Raw genomic sequence first — 23,804 nt, forward strand, 5'->3', positions numbered from 1 at the left:
AACAGAGTGTAATCGGCGTATATAATGGCAGCATATAACCATGAATGCAAAATGTAAACATGACAAATTACACAATATCTACTGCATATACATAACTTTAAATCATCAAGTAGTTAAAACAGCTTATTTTACTGATCTCGTGTGAAGTCTTCTCATAGAACGAGGCATTGATAACACATTTAAATGTCATATTAGTTGATGTTTTACATGTAGTCTTGAGCGTCCACATATTTAAATGTACAGTACCTCTAAATGCCTCCCAGAGCTGCGTTGCCAGTGTCTGAATGTTCATAAACAGTATGTCATTGCTCAGCTGTTTCGAAAATCTTTTTGGCTTTAGAAGCACTTTGGCATGAGTATGCCTTAAAGGTAAGATATAGACCAGACTTAGCAGACAATATAAACATAATTCCATTTCCTCATGTGGTTTGTTAATATGGAATTGTGAATAATCTTCTGTGACTCCCTTCCATCTGGCAACAGGTTTATAATGAGATTATAATTAAGACATCTTTTCGCCACAGTCACGTAATGTTCATAAAATCAGCCTACATTTTTTTTTTTTTAAAAGCACATACTTGTTTGATTTGACATCATGATGTGGACAAACTAAAGTTTCTGAAGGTTAAGCACCTCCACTGACCATTTGTTGACAAAATGTTGTAAAGGACTTCAACTCTGTTTTGTAGCTAATCTAGGAAAGTGCCATGCATTTGATGTTAGACTGTCACCTTTTAGGGATTCAGAGTAGAAAATGACATATTAAACTCAATTTTTGCCATTTGACAAACATATATAGAAAGCAAAACTGTATGGTTAAATTCCATTATTTATTTATTTATTTACCACAAATGCACTTATAATCCATACATGTGCAATTATTTCTTCTACATAGACTATCTTGTATTAAATTGTTATTGCTACATGTTAAATAACACACAATCCTTTAATAAATCTATAAAAGGAAAGACATAAAGGAAAAATACAGTATGTCTATTGTGCTACAGTTTATGCGATGCATGTTGTTTGCACGGTTACTTGAGACACTTAAAACAGTAACACATGCTACTCGGAAAAGGGATGAATAGAAAGCAGAGAAGAAAGCTGTTTTCCCTCAAAGCATTTACAGTTAGAAGCATAATATGAAGCAGCACCTTAATACAACAGACAGGTCATTACAACACATGGCTGGGCGGTTTCATAGGTTTCGATATCTAAGTCTAGTGCCACTATATCATTCCTTTGATAAAATTCCTACGTACAGTTTATTCTGAGCCCATGGAACCCTGCCCACAGTCGGTTACTGTACATACAGTAGTAGCTGATAAAGAGCTTCTTCATAAAACTGTTCAAATTGTACAGATAGCAACAGCATACATTCATCATTCATAATGCGTTCTCACACAAACAATTACTGCTCCCATTCTTTTTTTCCCCTCTCATATAATATCAGTTAAGGAGCTGTTGGTAGGATTTCATGGCACTATGACATAAAGAACCATTTTACCCAGAATAAAATTCAAAGCAAGCATAAGCTACGGAAACATATTCAGTGTTTAGCGATCAACATAGTGGACAGCAGTAGCTCAAGTCATTTTCACATATTCACAGAATCATTGAAGCCACATCCATTCGGTTTAAGAATGCATACTTCACTTTTGGGACTGCACAGGTTTGGTGCGTTAAACAAAAAAAAATGTAATTTTTTACATTCCTAATCAAAAATTGCGATTCTTTTACAATGTTGAACTAGTCGCTGTCAATATAACAGTAATGACTGTCAAAAAAGTGCATGCAGTACATTCTTGAGAAAATGAAAACACTTTGAAATGGCAGATACAATCTTTTCTTGCCTTAAAAAAAACATAGCTAGCAGTACTAGCAGGAAACACTAACAAAACACAGGAGGTGAGGTGAGGTGGGCTGGTTAGTCCCTGAGGGCTACAAACCTACAGACATGGTGCTTGGACTTCTAGAAGACATGAAATAAACATCAAGTTAGTGAAAGGTTAGAATTGCACCTTCTTTAACAAACTAGTCTCATAGAATGAACATTACTATAACTACATTTTTGCAAAGTGAATTTTATGTTCCGCGTTCAACGGTTTGCTGCAGTTTCCCAAGTAAGTATTGCTGCAGGCTGGAGATCTCCAAATGGGTGGGGTTACCCCAGAAGGGGGTGTGGTTACTCCAAAAGGGGGTTTCACCAACTCCAAAAGGGGGCGTCACTTCCATATACGGTTAGGGTTATGGAAAGGGTTAGGTTAGGGGCTCTATAGCGGTTTGGAGCTCCCGCCCATTTTTGGATCTCGGCCTGCGGCTATATCCTTCTCCAGATTTACACACTTATTACAATGTGATTAGCTTGTGTGGTAGCTCACCTGATAGAGTGTTGGACTTTGGACTTGGAAATATGCAGTTTGAAACCAGTCAAGCACTCAAGCTGACACGTCAGACGAGAGTGTCACAGAAGCGACATGAAATTAGGTGCTTGCTTCATAAGATGTGCTTTTAATTTCTCATTTTGTTTTTGGACACTAGGTTAGGTTTAGGAGTTATGAGACCATTTCACTCGCTTTAGGTTTTACTAGGAAGCACGTAATTTCGTTTTTGATAAAATGTTGCCATAAAGAAAATGATGCCTACTTTTAATCATTCAGATTTTTTTTTACATAAGCCCAAACACCTATGTAAAAATTTTTAATAGTTTTTTTTTTCTCCCCAATTTGGAATGCCCAATTCCCAAAGCAATCTAAGTCCTCATGGTGGCGTAGTGACTCGCCTCAATCCGGGTGGCGGAGGACGAATCTCAGTTGCCTCTGCGTCTGAGACCGTCAACCCGCGCATCTCATCACGTGGCTTGTTGAGCGTGTTACCGCGGAGACATAGCGTGTGTGAAGGCTTCACGCCATCCACCGCGGCATCCACGCACAACTCACCACACGCCCCACCAAGAACGAACCACATTATAGCAACCACGAGGAGGTTACCCCATGTGACTCTACCCTCCCTAGCAACCGAGCCAATTTAACTGCTTAGGAGACCTGGCTGGAGTTACTCAGCACGTCCTGGGATTCAAACTTGCGAACTCCAGGGGTGGTAGCCAGCGTCTTTACTTACTGAGCTACCCAGGCCCCGTATAAATATTTCTGTTGACATTCACTATTACTTCACTTAATTTGAATAAAACTCAATACTTTTATTCCGGTGCATTTCTCCAGACACTTTCGTTACTTTTGCAAATGAACATAGCAAAAAACAGAGGCTGTTCGTTTGAATGGATGACAATGGAGGAGATGCTTCAGTACGCTAAATAAAGTGCTTTTGTGAGGAAACAGCTCATCATCTAATGAAGTTACCACTTGTCCGATAATCAACAACATGTTTTATAAGTGTGGAGATTACTCAAATAAAATGTCGTTTTTTACAGTCACGGACCATTTTGTAACAGGTAGGTGTCAGTTCATGGCTCTCCCCATTCATTTGTATGGTATCTGTAAAGTCGGTGATTACCTGTATTAACACTCTGAATGCGGTTCATTGACGTCAGTGCTATTATATGATTGGTTTAGAAGACTCATGTGATCAAAGCTGACCGTAGCGCTTTCTCATGGAAAGAGCCATGGAGGTTGGTATCTCCTTTGATAATATTCGCAAAAAAAAACATCTGAGTCCAATCTTTTGATAAATTTGCTATTTGTTTTGAATTGGTCAAATTGATTCAAAAAGCGGACTGAACATTTCGTTTTGGGACTCGATTAATCCATGGTTTAATCCATGTCTACTGAAGCGATCAAAACGGCTTTGGGTGAAATAACTGACCAAAATGTAACTCCTTTTTCACTATAAATCCTGACATCAGTGGTCTCCTTGGCGATCATGCTTTCAAGTTCGAATACACTTCCTAGCACCATCTAGCGCTCTGCACGTGCATCAAGCACTAGGAAGTATAATCGAGCTTGAAATCATGATAAGACTGGAATGGAAAGATGTACAGTGAAAAAGGGGGAAAAAAGTAGTTATAAGTAGTTGTTACTTGCACATGTTGTTAGATGCTATGTTCGGTAGTTTGAATTTTAAAAAACTAAAAAATAATAATAAATTGTTATTCTATTTAATTTTGCATTGGCATTTCTATCACAGTTTCACAATATATATTATATAATGAAAAAATTTACAATTATAAGTAGGGTACAATGGGGCTAAAGGCACCACTTAAGGAAATTTGGCTTTTTTCTGGTCACAAAATGTATCAAGGTCAAAAAACAGTTACTTATTTTTATTGAATATTGATGGAGCAACATTATTTGTGTGAAAAGAAATAATAAAAAATAAAAAAAAAAAAAAAAAGGCTGGCAAAGACCTCATGGAACAGGAAAAATGTTCCAGTGTATAACAGGTGTTTAGGAAAGTGCTGTGATAGTTTTTGTTGTTATTTAGTGTTTTGGGAGAAAATAAAATCAATGGAGCCTTTTACCCCGCGGTGCCTTTAGCCCTGTTGTACCCTATACATCATGGTAGTATTTGTTGCACTGAATTTAATTTATGCTGATTTTTATTAAAACAAAAAGTGTGTCTGGACATGAATACGGTTACTATGCATATATGTTGAATTTGCTGAAATTGGTTTAATTTTCTTTATGCAAACTATAATTTCTATTTTTTTCTTATGATTTTTGGGTGAAATATGATGCAGAAATTTCTTCATGATAAATTCTTATTCACCCCATAAATTTCCTTAAGCTATAGTTTCCTTTAGTCTTTTTGGACTGTTGTAGGAATAATTGAAGGCATTAATCAATGTGAAGTGATACAATGTAAATCAAAGAGATGTGCTTAGGACTATAAAAATAAAGACATACATGAACAAACAAGACAATGATCCAGGCCTTTAAGTGAACCCTGGGCCTTTCATGAATGTCTCGTTTTGGAAATGTATCAGGATTTTTTGCTAATGGCTATAGAGGGAATGGAAGAAGGGGGTCAGTGGAGGTCAGTTAGACTGCTGCCATTCTCTAAGATGGCCTTGGTGAACTGGCAGAAAACTCGGTCCATGTAGGTGCTCTGCCGCGGCCACAGCCCCTCCAGGAAGCCGATGTGGCCACCGTGGCAGGTGATGAGGAGAGCCACGTTGGGGTTCTGCTTCACTGCCTCCACCGGAATGGCTGAAGAAGGAACATGACTGGTTGAAGATCGAGTCACTTAAATTACATGGATGGAGTATACTTAAAGATGTATGATTTTTAATTTAGCAAATTAAAAGGCTTGGATGCTAATGTCAAAATAATTAAAAGTAACATAAAACATAATAAAATGGTCTATATCAGTGGTTCTCAACCTTTTTGAGTCCAAGGCCCCCTGTTGTCCAGGACAATATTCAAAGCGGCATACATATTTTTCATCTTGATTTTGTGTGTTTTTTTTCTCCGCATTTTTACATTTATCATAGCAAGTTAGATTATTATATTCTAGCTTATTAACTTATTAAATAATTTAATAATAAAACTGCTGATTTAACGTGCAAAAAATATGATATAAATTATATCATATTAATATGAATTATTCAAGCTCTACATTTCCGTCAGCAGGGGGCAGTCAGCGCAGCCCCAGATATACAAGCAACAAACCACACTTTCAGAGAGCAAGCAACAGAAAAAGAGTATGGCAGGATGCATTCTTGTGTTCAAAGACAGCTGGAAGGAGCATAACTTAGAATGCATGGTCTTTAAAAATTTTCAAACTGCATTTAACTTGACACAGCATCCTAAAAACACATTGTTTATTTGTAGATTCCGATGTATTTGTATAATAATATATTGAATTATCTTTATTTGGGGGCCTTTCTCAGCGAATATTGGTTATATGCGATTAACTGCAGTTAATTTGTTTAATTAGTCAGCATCTCATTTAATTAATTTGAAGACAGCCCTAATTTTAAGTCATCTTGAGGCCCCCTTGAAATTTGTTGAGGCCCCTGATTGAGAACCACTGGTATTTGAACATAATTGTTGTAAGAAAATAAAGAAAATAAATATTTACTTTGGCATCATACTTAGGAATCTAGATTTGATTCTAATTTTAAACAACAAATTGTTGAAACTGTCAAATTAAAAATGTTGTAAAAATCTGTGATTTATTTACAATTAGGGCTGGGTGATGCATCAAATATTCATATAAAATTAAGTATCATTATGAATATTATAATATATATATATATATAAAACACTAGATAAAAATTATAATTTAATTTAAAATATATAAATAATATAATAATAATAATATCTATCTCAAATACTGTCAAAAGTACAATGCTTTTGCTAAATGGGCCACTCTTATTTATAACAGATTAAAGGGATAGTTCAACCAAAAATTTTAAATCTCTCATCATTTACTCACTCTCATGCCATCCCACAAGTTTTTTAGAAGAATATTTCAGCTCTGTAGGTCCATACAATGCAAGTGAATGGTGGCCAGAAATTTGAAGGGCCAAAAATCACATAAAGACAGCATAAAAGTAATCCATATGATTCCAGTGGTGAAATCTATATCTTCTGTAGTGATATGATCAGTGTGCAGTGCTGGGTAGTGACGGGTTACAAGTAATCTGGATTACATAATCAGGTTACAAAAGTACTTGTAATTGGATTACATCAATTTTTTAAATACTTGTAATCAAACTAAAGTTACTTTTTTATAGATTACATGATTACCATTATATTAACAAGGTAATGACAGTAAATTGTTAATGATTTATTAATCATCCTAATCATACTCTTTTTTTCAATATTTTTCATTCTAAATCAGCACAACGCTGCTATACGTTTGGTAAGACTTCGAGTGTTTTTGGATGAGAGGGGGATGGTTGTGTGTACTGCATTCAGAACTGATACTCGCAACTAACCAGCCAGGTGAAGATGGAGAGGTCTACCTCAGCATTTACCCACTGGATCTATAGAGATTATTTCATTTTTAAGAATGAAATTACACCAATGGTGTGCAGCTCACACATTAACCTTAATTGCTTCAAAGGATCTAGTGGATGCCATCTCAAAGGATCCTGGGCCCGCAGGGTACACAATAGTTCAACTGCAAAATGTGCAGCAATATGAAACCAAGTCCACTGTTGCTGTAGATGCTAATGAAACTTGGCATAAAACTGACTGTTAGCAATGGCATTTTCTCCAAAAATACAGAATCAAACCAATTGTACATACAGTGCATAGTGAATAAGACATTTACTTATAGCACAAGTGAAGCGCTTTTACTTTGAAGTTGCACTCACGCGCTCGTGTGGATCCAGTGCGAACAGCAATCTTCTAACAGTTTAAACGGCCCGGATCGCCTGCTTGGATTGTTACGGAGTGACCATCATGATTTGTGAATCAGAGAAACTTTTGATCCTGAAGTTTTGATTCTGGCTGAAAGAATACGCGCTTCAGAGGAAAATGTTAGATGAGGGCTCAACGTAAAAAAAAAGCTGGATTTTCGTGAGGTTCGTGAATGACATCTGTATAAATGAGATATGCGCATATTTGCAGACGGTATATGATATTAGTTTTATTGATATTTGCCTTTTTCTCATTAGACAAGACAGTTAAATGTTACAGGGAACTGTTGAGGAGAGAGAGGGAGGGAAAATGAAACAGGCGAACACTTTAACATTATGAGCTCAAACGCATCTGCCGTGGCTCTGATATGCGGACCGTTTAAATAACACTGTGTTGCACACCGGTCTATTATTGTAGTAACACGATGGCACGTAACAACGAAATAAATCATGACAAACCGGTAATTTTCATGTCTCAGTCACTTCACATGCAAGCAGGCGATTTTCGGCACCCTCAACAAAAAAAAAATCCTATGCCGATAATTAAACAATTCAGAATATCGTCCGATTTATCAGCCTTGGCGACATATCGACTACTAGTCATTAATGTTCTTAATGTTGGGGGGGCCTGGGTAGCTCAGCAAGTAAAGACGCTGACTACCACACCTGGAGTCGCAAGTTCGAATCCAGGGTGTGCTGTGTGACTCCAGTCAGGTCTCCTAAGCAACCAATTGGCCTGGTTGCTAGGGTGGGTAGAGTCACGTTGGGTTAACCACCTCGTGGTTGCTATAATGTGGTTCTCGCTCTCGGTGGGGCACGTGGTGAGTTGTGTGTGGATGCCGCGGAGAATAGCGTGAGGCCTCCACACGCGATAGGTCTCCGCGGTAACACGCTCAACAAGCCACATGATAACATGCACGGATTGACTGTCTCAGATGAAGCAACTGAGATTCGTCCTGCGCCACCCGGATTGAGGCGAGTTACTATGCCACCATGAGGACTTAGAGCGCATTGGGAATTGGGCATTCCAAATTGTGAAGAAAAGGAAAAATAAAAAACTAAAAAAAAAACTAAAAAATAAATGTTCTTAATGTTGCTATTGTTTTATGCACTTAAAATGAACTTAATGTCTCAGTGTCTTGAATTATAAACTTTGGTCATGTACTGTCATTGCTGTTAAGATTTCATATTTATTTTAATTTATGTAATTTGTAGGGACTTCTTAAAAATGTCATGAGCACTTTTTGTGAGGCACTTTTTGTTAGTAATAAAGAATGGAATAAATGTTCTTTCTCTTTGTACTTTTATGTTAAAATGATTGTCCTACTCAAATGCATGTGACATAAAATTAAATAGAACTAGGTTAAAAGTAATCCAAAAGTAATCATATTAGATTACCCCAAAAATGTAATCTACAAGAATGCGTTACTGATTGCATTTTTTGTCATGTAATTTGTAATCAGTATCGGATTACAATTCACAAGTAATCCACCCAGCACTGTAGGTGTGGGTGAGAAGAAGATCAGTATTTAAGTCCTTTTATACTATAAATTATACTCCCTGCCCAGAAGGTGGCGATATGTAGGAAGAATGTGAATCGCCAAAAAAGTGTGGAAGTGGAGATGTTAAAGAAGTACTTAAATGTAGTAAAAAAGTACTTAAATATTGATCTGTTTCTCACCCACACTTATCATATCACTTCTAAGGACATGGATTAAACCACTGGAGTCATATGGATTACTTTTATGCTGCCTTAATGTGCTGTTACTCTTCAATGTTTTGGTCACCATTCACTTGCATTGATAGGACCTACAGAGCTGAGATAGTCTTCTAAAAATCTTTGTTTGTGTTCTGCTGAAGGAAGAAAGTCATACACATCTGGGATGGCATGAGGGTGAGTAAATGATGAGAGAATTTTCATTTTTGGGTGAACTCTTCCTTTAAGGAGCTATTTCTAACTGATCCAACATTTAACAAGTCTTGTTGGTGTAACCTAACCTATTCAGGTTTATTCGGTGATATTAAATAATATTTTGGATTTTTTTTACTTTAGATGTTACATTATGAAGCACATTTTAAGTTACTTTTTCAGAGTAGGCTAAACTTCATAAAGGGCAATAAGCACTCATTCAACCCTAATAAATATGGTCAGAATCGACTCACCATGATTGGGGGAGAAGACATCATCAGCCGCATTGAGACAAAGCATTGGCACCTGCACAGACTTGATCTTGTGACTGGGGCTAGCATCTAGATAGTAGTCCTCATTGGTCGGATAACCAAACATAACGGACGTGAAACGTTCATCAAACTCTCGGATTGTTTTAGCCTGTAAAGTGTATGAGTAACGTGAACTGCAGGTCTAGGAAGGAACGATACTATTACAATATCAATACAAGGAATAATTCTATAGACAGACAGCACAAATGTGCCAAAGTACTGTAATATTGTTTAACTGAGAATGAGTTACGAACCTTCATCACATGGTCTATGTTGTATTTCTTTTCAAGAACAGTTCTGTGACTGTAAAAAGAAAGCAGAGGAAAATATCACAGTTAAGTTTGGGATGTTACTTCCTGTAAGCCTCAGAGTTAAAGAAATCAACAGCCTTAAATTTAGAATTCTTGTCCTGAAGTTCTCTGCACTTCAGCAAAACAAATGTCACAAATTCAGCAACAAGAACCTTAATCTTACTCGGCACATTAGGCAACAATGAAACAGTGATCGGGCCCAAAAACGGAGGCAGTCGGGGACATTACCTTCTGCCACGCTGCTACACACATTAGACTACAAAGCGCTAAGCTGGGTTTATCCCCCCGTGACCCCCACTGACCGGTCCACGAATGCCTGCAGGCAGCTGGTGAGGTAGGAGTTGAAGAGGAAACGGTCCAGGGGCTTCTCCAGCGATGCCGTGCACTCAAACACATCCCAGCATGCCGAGAAAAGCACCACGCCCTTCAGACACGTCTCACTTCCTTTACGACCAAGATAGTTTGCCAGCATCATCCTGCGGGGCGATTGAAGTGTCATATGTGGAATCAAACAATGAGGCGTTATTAGCAAAGAAGCTAAAACAGAAAGCGCTCATTCACTGCACATCTGTTTATATACATGTTATAACAGATCCTGGGCTGACACATTCAGTGGGGTCCAAATGTCTGAGGGCTCAATTTACATAGCGCTACACGCAACGACCGTGCACACTTATTCAATTTTCGTGAGAGCGCTAATTCTAAGCATAATTTTCATGCCAGCGCAAACCACAAGTGGGCATGGGTGAGAGTGTTTGCGCTATCAGTGGGTGCATGCACGCAAACTGTGGGTGTATTGTATGTTAATGAAGTGACGCAAAGCACAAAACTCCACAGCCAAATCTGAAAGGTCAATATAATCACTGTAAATACTAGCCATGATTTGTGTGTCAGTAGATGAAAATGATTAAGAATACTTACATTCTCTATCCTACATCCAAATCCTTATGATAACCACATTTTCCAAGTATTGAAACGTCATATTTCTATTCTAATTCATTGCATACAGTCCATTTACACTAGCAACTTCTTATGAATGTGATGTCATTGTTTATATAACTGGTGCTTGTCAAGGAATGGACTATTTAATAGAATGCAGATGGAGCAATAACCTCAGAAAAATCTCCAAATTTAATTGTACTTGACCCAGCCCATTAGCTATTGCTTCGTGCATGCAATTTCGCCAAACCCACTTGCGCCTAGACTTAGTGAATGCTTGCATGAAAATACCAAAACTTCATGGCCATGCCCATTGACTTTGTGTTTATGACTTATCGTGTAGCGCTGCACTAGTGCTCTTAAAATAGGGCCCTGAGATTCAAAATATAATTTGAACCAGGAAATAAAAAGAACATTTTAGGATTTTGAAAAATATATAACAAAGAAACGTTTTCACATAGAATGAATAAGCACATTTGTGACATTGACTATGTCAGCTCCTTTGTACAAAAGGTCATATTCCCTTGAAGCACAAAAGATGCTCTTTTGCACATTCTCAAATAACGTTTTATAACATGTATCATCAGGTTTTGCACAAACTGGTGGTGTCCATTTCTAGCTCAAATGAATACTGCCATTAAAAGCACAAGGGTGGCATACCAAATACCAATTTTTAAACTCAAGTGAACTTTTTTCAATATTTCACTTGAATTGTTGTGCTGAAAGCATAATTTGTAATGAAATAATTGAATAAAATTTTTTCAAAAATGCCAAATAGAAGCATTTTCACTAGTGGTCTTAGACTTTTGGACCTTACCGTATATAGTTGAAAAATTTGTGGGCATAAGCCGTATGAAGCTGACCCTTTCTGTGAGACTGAGAGGATTAGAGCAGTGCAATGCTGACTCTTTAACTTAGTAAGACAGAGTAAAGCAGGGTAAAATGGCATCTGTGGTGAAGCGTGAGAGCTGAAGCAAGGCCATGTATGGGTAACACTTTATAATAGCTTTAATAAGTCATTAAAGAAAAGTTTTACTAACATCTGATGAGGCATGTTTAAAGCCACACTCAAAAAACAAACAAACAAACAAAAAAAAAAACTTGTTGGCTTAACTTGATTCAATCATGGAAAGTTCCACATGTTTGAAATGAGTTTTCTTAAATTAAAATTACCATGTCATTTCAACATAAATACTTCAAATAGAGCCTAGCTGAATCAAGTAAACCCAACAAAGTTTAACATGTCAAAATAACTCAAATGAAACTCTTTAAGTAATGTGCTAGCTAGTGACAGTAAATGTTAGCATGCTAAGTACTTGCTGGTGGGAATCACTTCAGAGCGAAACTTGGTCACTATGCAACAGTTAGCACAGCAATTAAAGCAATATATAGAATACTCAAAATGTATTGGTCCTCAACCTAGGCTCAAGCTCCACTCTTCACCACGATGGTAACCCCCAAATCTACAACATAACAGAAATTCTTCTAAATCTCAACATAACAAAACATTAAACATTAACAAGTCTCCCCCTTTATATTTCTTGTGCACAAAGACACATAAAATAACACTTAGTTTGAACATTTACTCTCCCTGTCGAGTCCCATGCAAAGCATGCTGGGAACTAGAAATCCTCTGCCCAGTTTCAGTTAACCCAACAAATATATTCATGTTGTCCCATCACAAATGGAAAGTAAAGCTGTTTTAGTTTAATCAACTCAGTTAATTTAAGTTCACTTGGTTACATGGAATTTTGAGTAATATGAACACGGGAGGATTGAGTAAAACATATTAGGCATAAGTTTGCATGTGCCTTATTACAAGTATTTTTTTACTATGTTTTTTCTTTTGCAACTGCAACATACAGTACAACATTTCCCCACCACTTTAATTCTTTGCCATCCAAAAACAAATACAAAATAAATAATAATAAATAAATAAATAACCCAGTCATAAAACAATAATGATGATAATAAATGAAAGAATGAGAAAAAGAAAGCATTACAAAACACAAATAGGGGATAAATGCTTGAAATAAGTATTTGCAATTTTGAAAAGCACATAAATAATAAATTCTATTCTGATTTACAATTCAGACTGCAAGCGCTTTTTTGTTTATAAAATCCCAAAATACCATGATATTTTGAAAATGACATCAGTTGTATACTGAAAATGTATAGAATGGATTTTAATGAAAGTCATTATAATAAGGTATTTAATTTGTATTTTAGTTGAAAATATTGTATGTCGTTTAAAGTGTAATATATTTCACAAAGGCAACTACACGGTAACTGCATCTCTCTGTTTAGTTACAATGACTGTACAGGTTTATATCAGTAAATGGAGACAGGGTGTCTTGGTACATGTGATTATAGCAGCTAAATTCCCCTATAAGGGCTGGATTAACCAGAGAGAGTGCATGTGCATGTGAGTACGTGTGTGTGTAAGTGTTAAACTCACCCGCCCATAGAAACCCCAGCTGCCATAAGCGGAGCTTTTTCAACGATCTTGTGGATATGATCGACTACCACCTCCAGATCCTCTGTGTTGGCTGCACAATACGTCCTGGGAGTCTAACGTACAGAGAAGAGAGGATATATTTATCCATAAGAGAGAGGTCATATTTATGGTCATACACACATACACACTATATAAAGCTCACATGAGCCATATTTATACTGGAGGAACCTTTCAACCTCAGTTTCTGAATGTAGTTTATATAAAGTTCAGTGAATGGATGTTATCTCAATGAATGGATGGTCAGTTAACTTGTCTGCACATGCACTATAGTGAGTTCAACATTTGTGGAAATATTGAAGTATTAGCTCCAGTAAATAGATACTTTTTACTTTATTTTCATGGAACAATACCCAATGAAGTTTTTTTATGATTGAATTGCACACATGTGCCTAAGCATAAATTACAGTCTTTATCAACACTCCCAGATATGAAGTAATGTTAAAAAATATAAGCCATGCCAAATTTGAATGGAAAAGCACTATTATCCGACTCAGAAAGAAGGAAAGAGTTTATCATCCACAGGCTCTTGTCCACAGTTTCATACACTGGCTAAAATATATCTTTAAAATACTATCTCTATTTGTATTATATAATTTTTTGTATGAACCCATGTGTAACAGTGTATATAATATAGATTAAAACGAATATAGATAAAAAGGCTATCCTTACCAGTAGCTTTTCCCCAGATACACCTCTGTTGTTGAAAACCACACATCTGAAACACGGAGCAGAGAATAACATTAGATACTGTATGAGTGTTTATGTATGGCATTTTGCATATACTGTATAGATAGATGATCTTCATTTAAACAAAATATGATCCTTTAAATATTTATTGCTGATAACAATGAAAATGATCTGTATTACCTGTATTAGTCTATTCATCAAAAACAGAAATAGGAATTAATAAATACAACCCCAAGTTTCCATGTCAGACTTTTTACATTCCTCCTGACAGAACTCTCATGTTTCTGACAGAGCACATTGTTCCTGATCTGCACCTGGTGGTTGTCTGGCTGTTGACACATGTGCTGTCATACTGACAGAGACAAGGCCATGCCGTTACAGCGGGGTGCTCAGATCTGATTGGATGAGCGAGTTCAAAGTCATTGCTGCTGTATGCTTATAGACTCCTAGCGGCATCTGTCAGTCAACTTTTGAACACAGAGTGTTGCTATGCAGTTGCTAATGTATTCTCAGTCTTTCTAAGCACCTATAGTGTAATGAACTTGAGCACAAGGTTAGTAATGTTTAACTGAACTGCAAAAACTCTCAACCCTGTAACCTTTCTGAAAGTATATATCCCAACACATTTTTTTATTAAATTTTAATTTACCTTCTGTGTCCCAAAACTTGTTGCCCAATGAATTTTAATGACTTTCCATTTGTTCGTTCCTACTGGACAATAATGTTTAAAAATAATTTCAAAGAGACTCAAAAAAGAGCAATTTGTAGTCGATGAAATAGTTTAGAGCTCGAAACAACTGGAAAAATGTTATTGACTACAGAAATTTCAGTACATTTTTCTTGACTTTTAAAAATTGTGTTACTTTTGTTATTTTACTTATTATTTTTGGCCTTTTTTTAGGCCTGGAAATCACAATTTTAAAATTCCCAGATATGTCCATGTTTTCCATGACCGTGAGAACCCTTGAGAAGGCACAATGCATCTCAAGAACTTTAAAAACTTTAAAGAGTATTTGGGGATTTTATTCCCAGAAAATTTGTCTGATTTAGTTAGAGTTAATTTTGACCCTTTAATTAAAAGGTTTTCGAGCGATGTGGGCAGGTGGGCTTCATTACATTTATCGACGATTGGGAAGGTTAATTTAACTACCTGCTACAATCTCTCCCTATAGATGTCCTCCTCTCGGAGTGGATTGTGAGGGGGGTTGCTACACTCGGTGACCTATATGAAAGTGGAGTGTAGAGATAGTTTGAAAAGTTGGTCCAACATTTTGGGATTCCCAGATCTCAGTTTTATAGGTATTTACAACTGCGCCACCTGCTTTGTACTATTTTTGGGAGTAGAACAACACCCCCCCCCCCCCAAAAGCAGCAGATGCTTTGGGAGAGGTGATTGCGGCTTTGGGAAAAGGTCATGAGGCATCAGTGTATTACTCCCTGTTTATTCAGAGTATGGGGGACGGAGCCTTAACTTCTCTCAAGAGAGTATGGGAGAAAGATTTCAACTTGGCATTGGAGGAAGGAGTGTGGGCTAATGTTAAAAACGTTAAGTCTGCATCTAGAGATGCAAGGGTGCGTCTTATACAATTCAAAATTTTGCATTTATTTTATACTGGAGATGCCAATCGGAGGATGGAGACATGGCCCATGTTTTTTGGTGGTGTGTCGAGATCCAGAAATTCTGGTCAAAGGTTCAGAATATCGTGTGCGATGTGGTGGGCACTCGGGTTTCGTTTTGCCCCAGACTTTGTGTTCTGGGCGATGGGGCGGTCATCGATGTGGGGGATGGCCATATAGAGAACTGGGTTCTGACCTGTGTGATGATCGCCAGGCAGGTTATTTTGAGGGGTTGGAGGTCAGCTGAGTGCGCCCCCATATCCGGAGTGGTGCACGGAGGTGGGGAGGGTGGCAGCTTATGAGGAGGTGTCGTCGGGAAGACGGGGTGGCTTGGATATGTTTATATGGAAATGGGGCAGGTATTTGGAGTTTTTGGAGGGCTCTCGGTTGGGGTGTGGAGAAAGTAGTGTAATATAGTTAGTATGATTATTATGTGTGTATGTATGTATGTATGTATATATATATATATATATATATATATATACACCAGTGTAGGCATATGGATTACTTTTATGTTTCCTTTATGTGATTTCTGGAGCTCCAAAGTTTTGGTCACCATTCACTTGCGTTGTATGGACATACAGAGCTGAAAAATGCTTCTAAAAATCTTCATTTGTGTTTAGCAGAAGAAAGAAAGAAATGAAGGTGAGTAAATGATGAGAGAATTACATTTTTGGCTGAGCTATTCCTTTAAGAAACTAAACTTCAAGACATTGTCTGATAGAATTTTTAAAATCTTGCAGAAATTTCCTTTCCTTTTCGAATGGATAATGAAACCTATTTCACAAAACCCTAAAAACCCTCACTAAATAGCAGCACCCATCAGTCAGTGCACAAATAGCTCCTTGTCAACTCAAGGTTAAAATACAAAGCATACTGTAGATGTTCAGTTGCAAAAAAACAAACAAAAACATTTTAATCTTCTAACATACGTCACTGCTTCAGCGGATAGTGGGCATTTTTCGCTGCGACATGGAAAGTCGTTCTTAGCTAAGCTGCAAAGCTGGTCAAAGCAGCAATTCATTAAGCAGAGGACACAGGCCAGAGAAAGAAGATGCTGACTGAACTGCTGAACCCCCACTGCCTCACGCCTCTCGTGTTTTAGAAGAATGAGCTCCTGACAGAAAGTGCCTGCCTCTGCATCCCTGAAGCTCAGCTCTTTGTTAAAGCTCCCTCTCTGTCTACATAGAGTGACAGCTTCTAAAGTGGAGACCGACTTCACACCTGCCAGACTATGATGTTACGGAGGGTCTTGTTCTTCTTGCGCAGGTGTGCTACTATGCTTACAAAAGTGTCAATTCAACCCTTTCCGAATCTTACAGTGCCTTACACTAAAATGTGCACAGTCAATGGAAAGTGTGTTGCTTTTGAAGTGCACTACAGGTGCAGTTTTTGTATTCATGTTGAAGGTCAAGGAGCCCACAAATGTGTTTTTATAAAATGGCCAGCTTTAAAGGCCAACATCACTATTTCTATTGTCCATTCTTTGTGTTAGTGGTTTTTCAAAAATGGAAGACTATCATATGGAATGTAGCGCACCAATCGTATGGTCTACTTTTGTGGTGCTTTTTTGTCAGTTTGAAGATTGACAGCCCGAATCCACATTCACTTTCCAGCAGATTTCTCCTTATGAGTTCCACGGAAGAAAGTTATATATGTTTGGAACGATGTGAGGGTGAATAAATCATGTCAGGATTTTCATCTTTGGTAAACTATTCCTTTAAGTCGGAGAGTATGAACACTGAACCGCCGCTCACCTGTAGCCCAGATCGTGGCTCTGCTGTACCATATGCAGAATGTAGGATTCACGGCTCGTGCCTGTCAGTCCCGGGAGAAGCAGCACTGTGGGTCGCGTGGATGGATCTGGGTAGGATGCGCTGTCATTATTGTCAAACCAATCCAGAGAGATCTGGCCTCCATCTGATGCTCTAATGAGCTCACTGCCGGACACACACACACCAAAAACAGAACAAAGAGAAACAACTTGATTTAGCCAGAGTAATACAAGTTATTACGAGCTTGCATTCTCATAAATAGCACAAAGGGAGAAATTGTTACAGGAGAGATTTGATAGTTACTACTAACACAAAGTACCATAGTATTACCATTATTCTTTGTCCATGGTACCATGGTGATCCTATTTTATTTATTTTTTATTTACCATGTTATTCTTTGAAGTACCTTGTAATTCAGTTTAAATACAATGGTATGTGAATATGGCAATTATTCAGTATCATGTATACAGTATATCAATATACAATGGTATTATCATCTTATACCATCCTTATACCATGGTACCACTTTGTAAGAAACATTTTTTTTTTTTTTTTTTTTGAGGATGAGTGGTGCATCCTTTGAGTTCTCTTTTCCCAAAACTAAAAGTAAACATATTTTGTCCATTTATGTGTTTTGCATAGCTGAACCATTTAATGCATACCTCGGGTCTTTAGTGACCCGGGACCTCATTCCACACCCTGTACCTCATCCATTTTTTGGAGCTGTGCCCACACCTCATCAACCTTTCTCTTCTGAATAACGTAAAAAAATACAAATAACAAATATAAAAAAAGTAGCAAAACTGCTTAGTTACCAAAAGTTTATAGGGTAATTCAAATGCTGTCACTAAGCACAGGTGATATAAAGCCGTTCAAGTCCTCTCTCGTTAACATGCGCTCATTTACAGACACTCTTTACAGAAATGCCTGTTTTCTGTACTGGTTTTAGCACGTGTTCAACAAATCAATGTAAATACTTGTAAATAGTACAAATGATGTAATTAAACAATAAAAATGTAACAAATAATTATATATGAAATATGTTTTTTGTTGTTTGAATACATGGATTTGTTCATTTTTAAAAACCCAAAATGTGACCATAATGAAATAATAAAATGACTAATAAAATATCATTAGTAAACTTAATATTTTCATTATGTATTAAGTTAGAAGGTCCCCTGTAAAATGAACAGCAGTAGCCGGGAGAGAATTTCTTTCATATGTAAGCAAATTGGAATCAAAGCGAAAGCTTGTAAATCGGAATCGTATTGGGAAATCTGTATTAATATCCAGCCATACAAATTTTTTTGTAAATAAAGTTTACTTTCACGTGATATATATTTCTTTGTTTATTACAAGATAAATTAGTAATTTATTCATACAAATTACAACTATATCCCATTGATTATCTGTGCAATAACGGTGAATTATCAGTATCCCATATGCGTGTACACATACATACAGTATTATACATGCTATTTTTACTCAAGGTGGCTCTGTTGTTTCAGTGATTGACTTGATTTACATTTGACATTGCTATTTGATGAAGAAGCAACATGGAAGTAAACTATAGAAAGTGTAACAAATGACCAGTATGATGTGGCTATTGTCATTTGGGTGTACTTCTGAGTGTACTACTGAATGTTAAGTTGTGCGTCTATTTAGACTCAAAAAGTGCTTGAAAAAATACTTATGTGTAGCTCAATATGTGTTGGACAGCCAGTTTCATGTCATGAAATTTAAGTGTGGAAGTAATGAATCCTGTTCTATAACTGTTTATTTCATCTCATTAATATATATGTAAATATATATATACACATTATAATATATATATAAAACAAAACCAGAATATATTATGTTCTATTATGTTATAATTGTTTTATAAAAAAATGTGACACTACCTGGGCATTTTGTAGATCCATTTGTGATAGATATATGTGCTGGGTCACTAAAGACCCGTGTTATGTATAAATGTTTGGTGGAACACCCGTGCACATAAAGGTTAATGTGCGTATACATCCACACTACAATTTTTTTTAACAAATATTCTGTGTAATATATTACAAACTATTTATAAATGCTAAAGCAGTTAAAGCTGTGACTGGGTTTTATGCATCTATATTTATAGAGATGGAAATCCTGTAGTGTTTCTTTACATTATTGAAATAATTATCTAAGATTATAACCCCAATTGAAGTAATCCACCCACAGCTGCTTGAGTGCATAGTACAGTGCATCCGGAAAGTATTCACAGCGCTTCACTTTTTCCACAATTTTATGTTACAGCCTTATTCCAAAATGGATTAAATTCATTATTTTCCTCAAAATTTTACAAACAATACCCCATAATGACAACGTGAAAGAAGTTTGCTTGATATCTTTGCAAATGTATTAAAAATAAAAAAATAAAAAAAAATCACATGTACATAAGTATTCACAGCGTTTGCCATGACACTCAAAATTGAGCTCAGGTGCATCCTGTTTCCACTGATCATCCTTGAGATGTTTCTACAACTTGATTGGAGTCCACCTGTGGTAAATTCAGTTGATTGGACATGATTTGGAAAGGCACACACCTGTCTATATAAGGTCCCACAGTTAACAGTGCATGTCAGAGCACAAACCAAGCCATGAAGTCCGAGGAATTGTCTGTAGACCTCCGAGACAGGATTGTATCGAGGCACAGATCTGGGGAAGGGTACAGAAAAATTTCTGCAGCATTGAAGGTCCCAATGAGCACAGTGGCCTCCATCATCCGTAAATGGAAGAAATTTGGAACCACCAGGACTCTTCCTAGAGCTGGCCGCCCGGCCAAACTGAGCAATCGGGGGAGAAGGGCCTTAGTCAGGAAGGTGACCAAGAACCCGATGGTCACTCTGACAGAGCTCCAGCATTTCTCTGTGGAGAGAGGAGAAACTTCCAGCAGAACAACCATCTCTGCAGCATTCCACCAATCAGGCCTGTATGGTAGAGTGGCCAGACAGAAGCCACTCCTCAGTAAAAGGCACATGACAGCCCGCCTGGAGTTTGCCAGAAGGCACCTGAAGGACTCTCAGACCATGAGAAACAAAATTCTCTGGTCTGATGAAACAAAGATTGAACTCTTTGGCCTGAATGGCAAGCGTCATGTCTGGAGGAAACCAGGCACTGCTCATCACCTGGCCAATACCATCCCTACAGTGAAGCATGGTGGTGGCAGCATCATGCTGTGGGGATGTTTTTCAGCGGCAGGAACTGGGAGACTAGTCAGGATCGAGGGAAAGATGAATGCAGCAATGTACAGAGACATCCTTGATGAAAACCTGCTCCAGAGGGCTCTGGACCTCAGACTGGGGCGAAGGTTCATCTTCCAACAGGACAATGACCCTAAGCACACAGCCAAGATAACAAAGGAGTGGCTCCGGGACAACTCTGTGAATGTCCTTGAGTGGCCCAGCCAGAGCCCAGACTTGAACCCGATTGAACATCTCTGGAGAGATCTGAAAATGGCTGTGCACCGACGCTCCCCATACAACCTGATGGAGCTTGAGAGGTCCTGCAAAGAAGAATGGGAGAAACTGCCCAAAAATAGGTGTGTCAAGCTTGTAGCATCATACTCAAAAAGACTTGAGGCTGTAATTGGTGCCAAAGGTGCTTCAACAAAGTATTGAGCAAAGGCTGTGAATACTTATTTACATGTGATGTACATCGTTTTTTATTTTTAATACATTTGCAAAGATTTGCAAAAAACTTCTTTCATGTTGTCATTATGAGGTATTGTTTGTAGAATTATGAGGAAAATAATGAATTTAATCCATTTTGGAATAAGGCTGTTACATAACAAAATGTGGAAAAAAGTGAAGCGCTGTGAATACTTTCCGGATGCACTGTATATTTAGCAAACATAACAACATATATTTATTAAAATTAAGTAAAATTAAAAGACTGAAGAGAATAAATAGTTACACATCTCATAGAATCTCATAGAGCACAATATCAAAATGACCCCAGGTGTAGTGGTATGCAGTCGTCCCTACCAATTACCCGAGCACAAAAAAGTGGTTCGGGAAGAATTAAAGGCCATGCTAAATATAGGGGTAATAGAAGAATCCCACAGTGACTGGGCCAGCCCAGTGGTGCTGGTTCCGAGAGTGACGGCTTGGTCCGGTTCTGTGTGGATTATAGAAAAGTCAATGCAGTGTCTAAATCTGATGTGTACCCAATGCCTCGGATTGATGAACTGCTTGATCATTTAGGCTCCACTAGCTTTTATTCGTCACTGGATTTAACAAAGGGATATTGGCAGATCCCCTTATCTCCCATGTCCCGTGAAAAGATGGCATTTCCCACACCATTTGGATTACACCAATTCGTGGCGCTTCTGTTCGGGTTGTTTGGGCCTGGCTATGTTTCAGCGGCTCATGGACAGAATCCTCAGACTGCACGCTGCTGCCTATCTGGATGACATCGTAATTTACAGTAATGATTGGCAGTGGCACATGTGGCATCTGAGGGCTGTCCTGAGATCGTTGAGACTCGCTGGGCGGGACTCACGGAAAACCCAAAGAAGTGCGCAATTGGGCAGGTGGAAGGACAGAATCCGGGCTTCCACTTGGGTCATGGGCAGGTGCGGCCCCAAATTGATTAGACCGCAGCGATTGCAGCCTGCCCGAGACCTAAGACCAAAAAGGAGGCGAGACAGTTCCTGGGGCTGGCTGGTTATTATTGTAGGTTTGTGCCTAATTATTCGACTGTCACCAGCCCGCTGACTGATCTGACTGAAAAGGGGGCACCAGATTCGGTCCAGTGGACGGAGCCGTTTCAGCAGGCGTTCACGCAGGTGAAAGCTGCACTTTGCGGTGGTCCGTTATTGCACTCTCCTGACTTCACACTCCCTTTTATCTTGCAGATGGACGCACCGGACAGGGGGTTGAGAACGGTACTGTCCCAGATGGTGGAGGGGGAGGAGCGCTCCGTGCTGTACATTAGTCACAAACACTTACTGAGGTAGACTAGGTACAGCACGATAGAGAAGGAGTGTTTGGCCATCAAGTGGGTGGTCTTCACACTCCGGTACTATCTGTTGGGGCGTGCTTTCACCCTCTGTTCGGACCACTCCCCACTCCAGTGGCTCCACTGAATGAAGGATACAAATGCGCAGATCACCTGTTGGTATCTGGCTCTCCAGCCTTTTAAGTTCGAGGTGCTCCACAAGCATATGGCTGTTAATAATTAATAATAATTAATAATTTTCTTTATTTATCACACATTATACATTTGCACATATACGGTGAAATTCTTCTTTTTCACATATCCCAGCTAGGCTGGGGTCAGAGTGCAGGGTCAGCCATGATACGGCGCCCCTGGAGCAGATAGGGTTAAGGGCCTTGCTCAAGGGCCCAACAGTGGCATCTTGGCAGTGCTGGGGCTTGAACCCCCGACCTTCTGATCAGTAACCCAGAGCCTTAACCGCTGAGCTACCACTGCCCTAATTTCTAAATTTTAAATTAAATTAATTTTAAATTTATAAATTTTATAAATTTCTGATTCGGATTTCCTCTCCAGAAATGGGGGGGGTGGCTCCCTTGAGTCGGGTGATGGGGGTATGTGGGGATGTGGCCGAGCGACTTCTGTGGAGAGCGAGGCCAGGTGAGGAAGAACGGTAAGGATTGACACCTGTGGGAAATTATCTCTAACAGCTGTTCTGTGTTGCGGTGAGAGCTGGAGAGGGATAAAAGAGGCAATCCAGACCATCAGAGGAGAGAGAGATGCACAAAGCTGACTGTGTGTGATTCTGATTGTGCTGAAAAGCCATTAGTTTGTGTGTTACACTGAAAGAGTACTGTAAATAAAAAGACTCATGCTGGATTGTTTATCCGGCTCCCACTTCTTCCTTAATAAACAGAGCAAGAGACTTGTCACAAAGGCCATTTCTTGCAATAGATGCTGTACATTCTGAAAAATTCTTAAAATGATCCTACACTTACTACAGTAGTAAGGAGTTATTTATTTTTGACAGCTTCACTTTCTTAGTCCTTTCCAGTTACTTTTAACTGACTAGTCTCTAGGTGATTTCTCATGGATGTATTAAGTTAGTTCCCCTCAAGTTTACACAGGTGTCCTATACAGTAACCACAGGTGTAATTCAGCACATAAAAGGTGCAGACACAATAGACTTCGCACACCATTATCTTCTATTCAAACGTATGCAAACGTGGGAGAGCACATACGCAAGGCCATTTGAAGAAGTTCCAAAGTAGTTTCGCATGCTATAAGCCTAGTGTGGTCTTGGCTTAAATTTGGACATGTTCCACTCATGTTTGACAACCATAAAGTGTCCAAATATGTCTTAATTTTAAACGATACATCTTTTGTTTTATAATTTGAATGCTAACAAACTTCATTTTGTGAAATGTTTTGCTTAAAAAGCG

General features: G+C 38.2%; 1 protein-coding gene across 1 annotated transcript in view; it reads right to left on the bottom strand.

The window, feature by feature from the left end:
• Positions 1-816: 816 nt before the first annotated feature.
• The window catches only part of LOC127441632 (phospholipase ABHD3-like), a 28,695-nt gene continuing 5,707 nt past the window's right edge, over positions 817-23,804 (bottom strand). Inside the window, exons 3-9 of the mRNA XM_051699249.1 lie at positions 17,377-17,559; positions 13,985-14,030; positions 13,256-13,368; positions 10,161-10,334; positions 9,802-9,850; positions 9,491-9,656; positions 817-5,165 (exon numbers count right to left, since the gene is read on the bottom strand). Of these exons, the coding sequence (XP_051555209.1) occupies positions 4,984-5,165; positions 9,491-9,656; positions 9,802-9,850; positions 10,161-10,334; positions 13,256-13,368; positions 13,985-14,030; positions 17,377-17,559 (913 nt within the window). The 3' untranslated portion in view covers positions 817-4,983. The remainder of the gene's footprint in view (positions 5,166-9,490; positions 9,657-9,801; positions 9,851-10,160; positions 10,335-13,255; positions 13,369-13,984; positions 14,031-17,376; positions 17,560-23,804) is intronic.

This window comes from Myxocyprinus asiaticus, chromosome 5 (genome assembly GCF_019703515.2).
Source record: "Myxocyprinus asiaticus isolate MX2 ecotype Aquarium Trade chromosome 5, UBuf_Myxa_2, whole genome shotgun sequence".
Lineage (NCBI taxonomy): Eukaryota > Metazoa > Chordata > Actinopteri > Cypriniformes > Catostomidae > Myxocyprinus > Myxocyprinus asiaticus.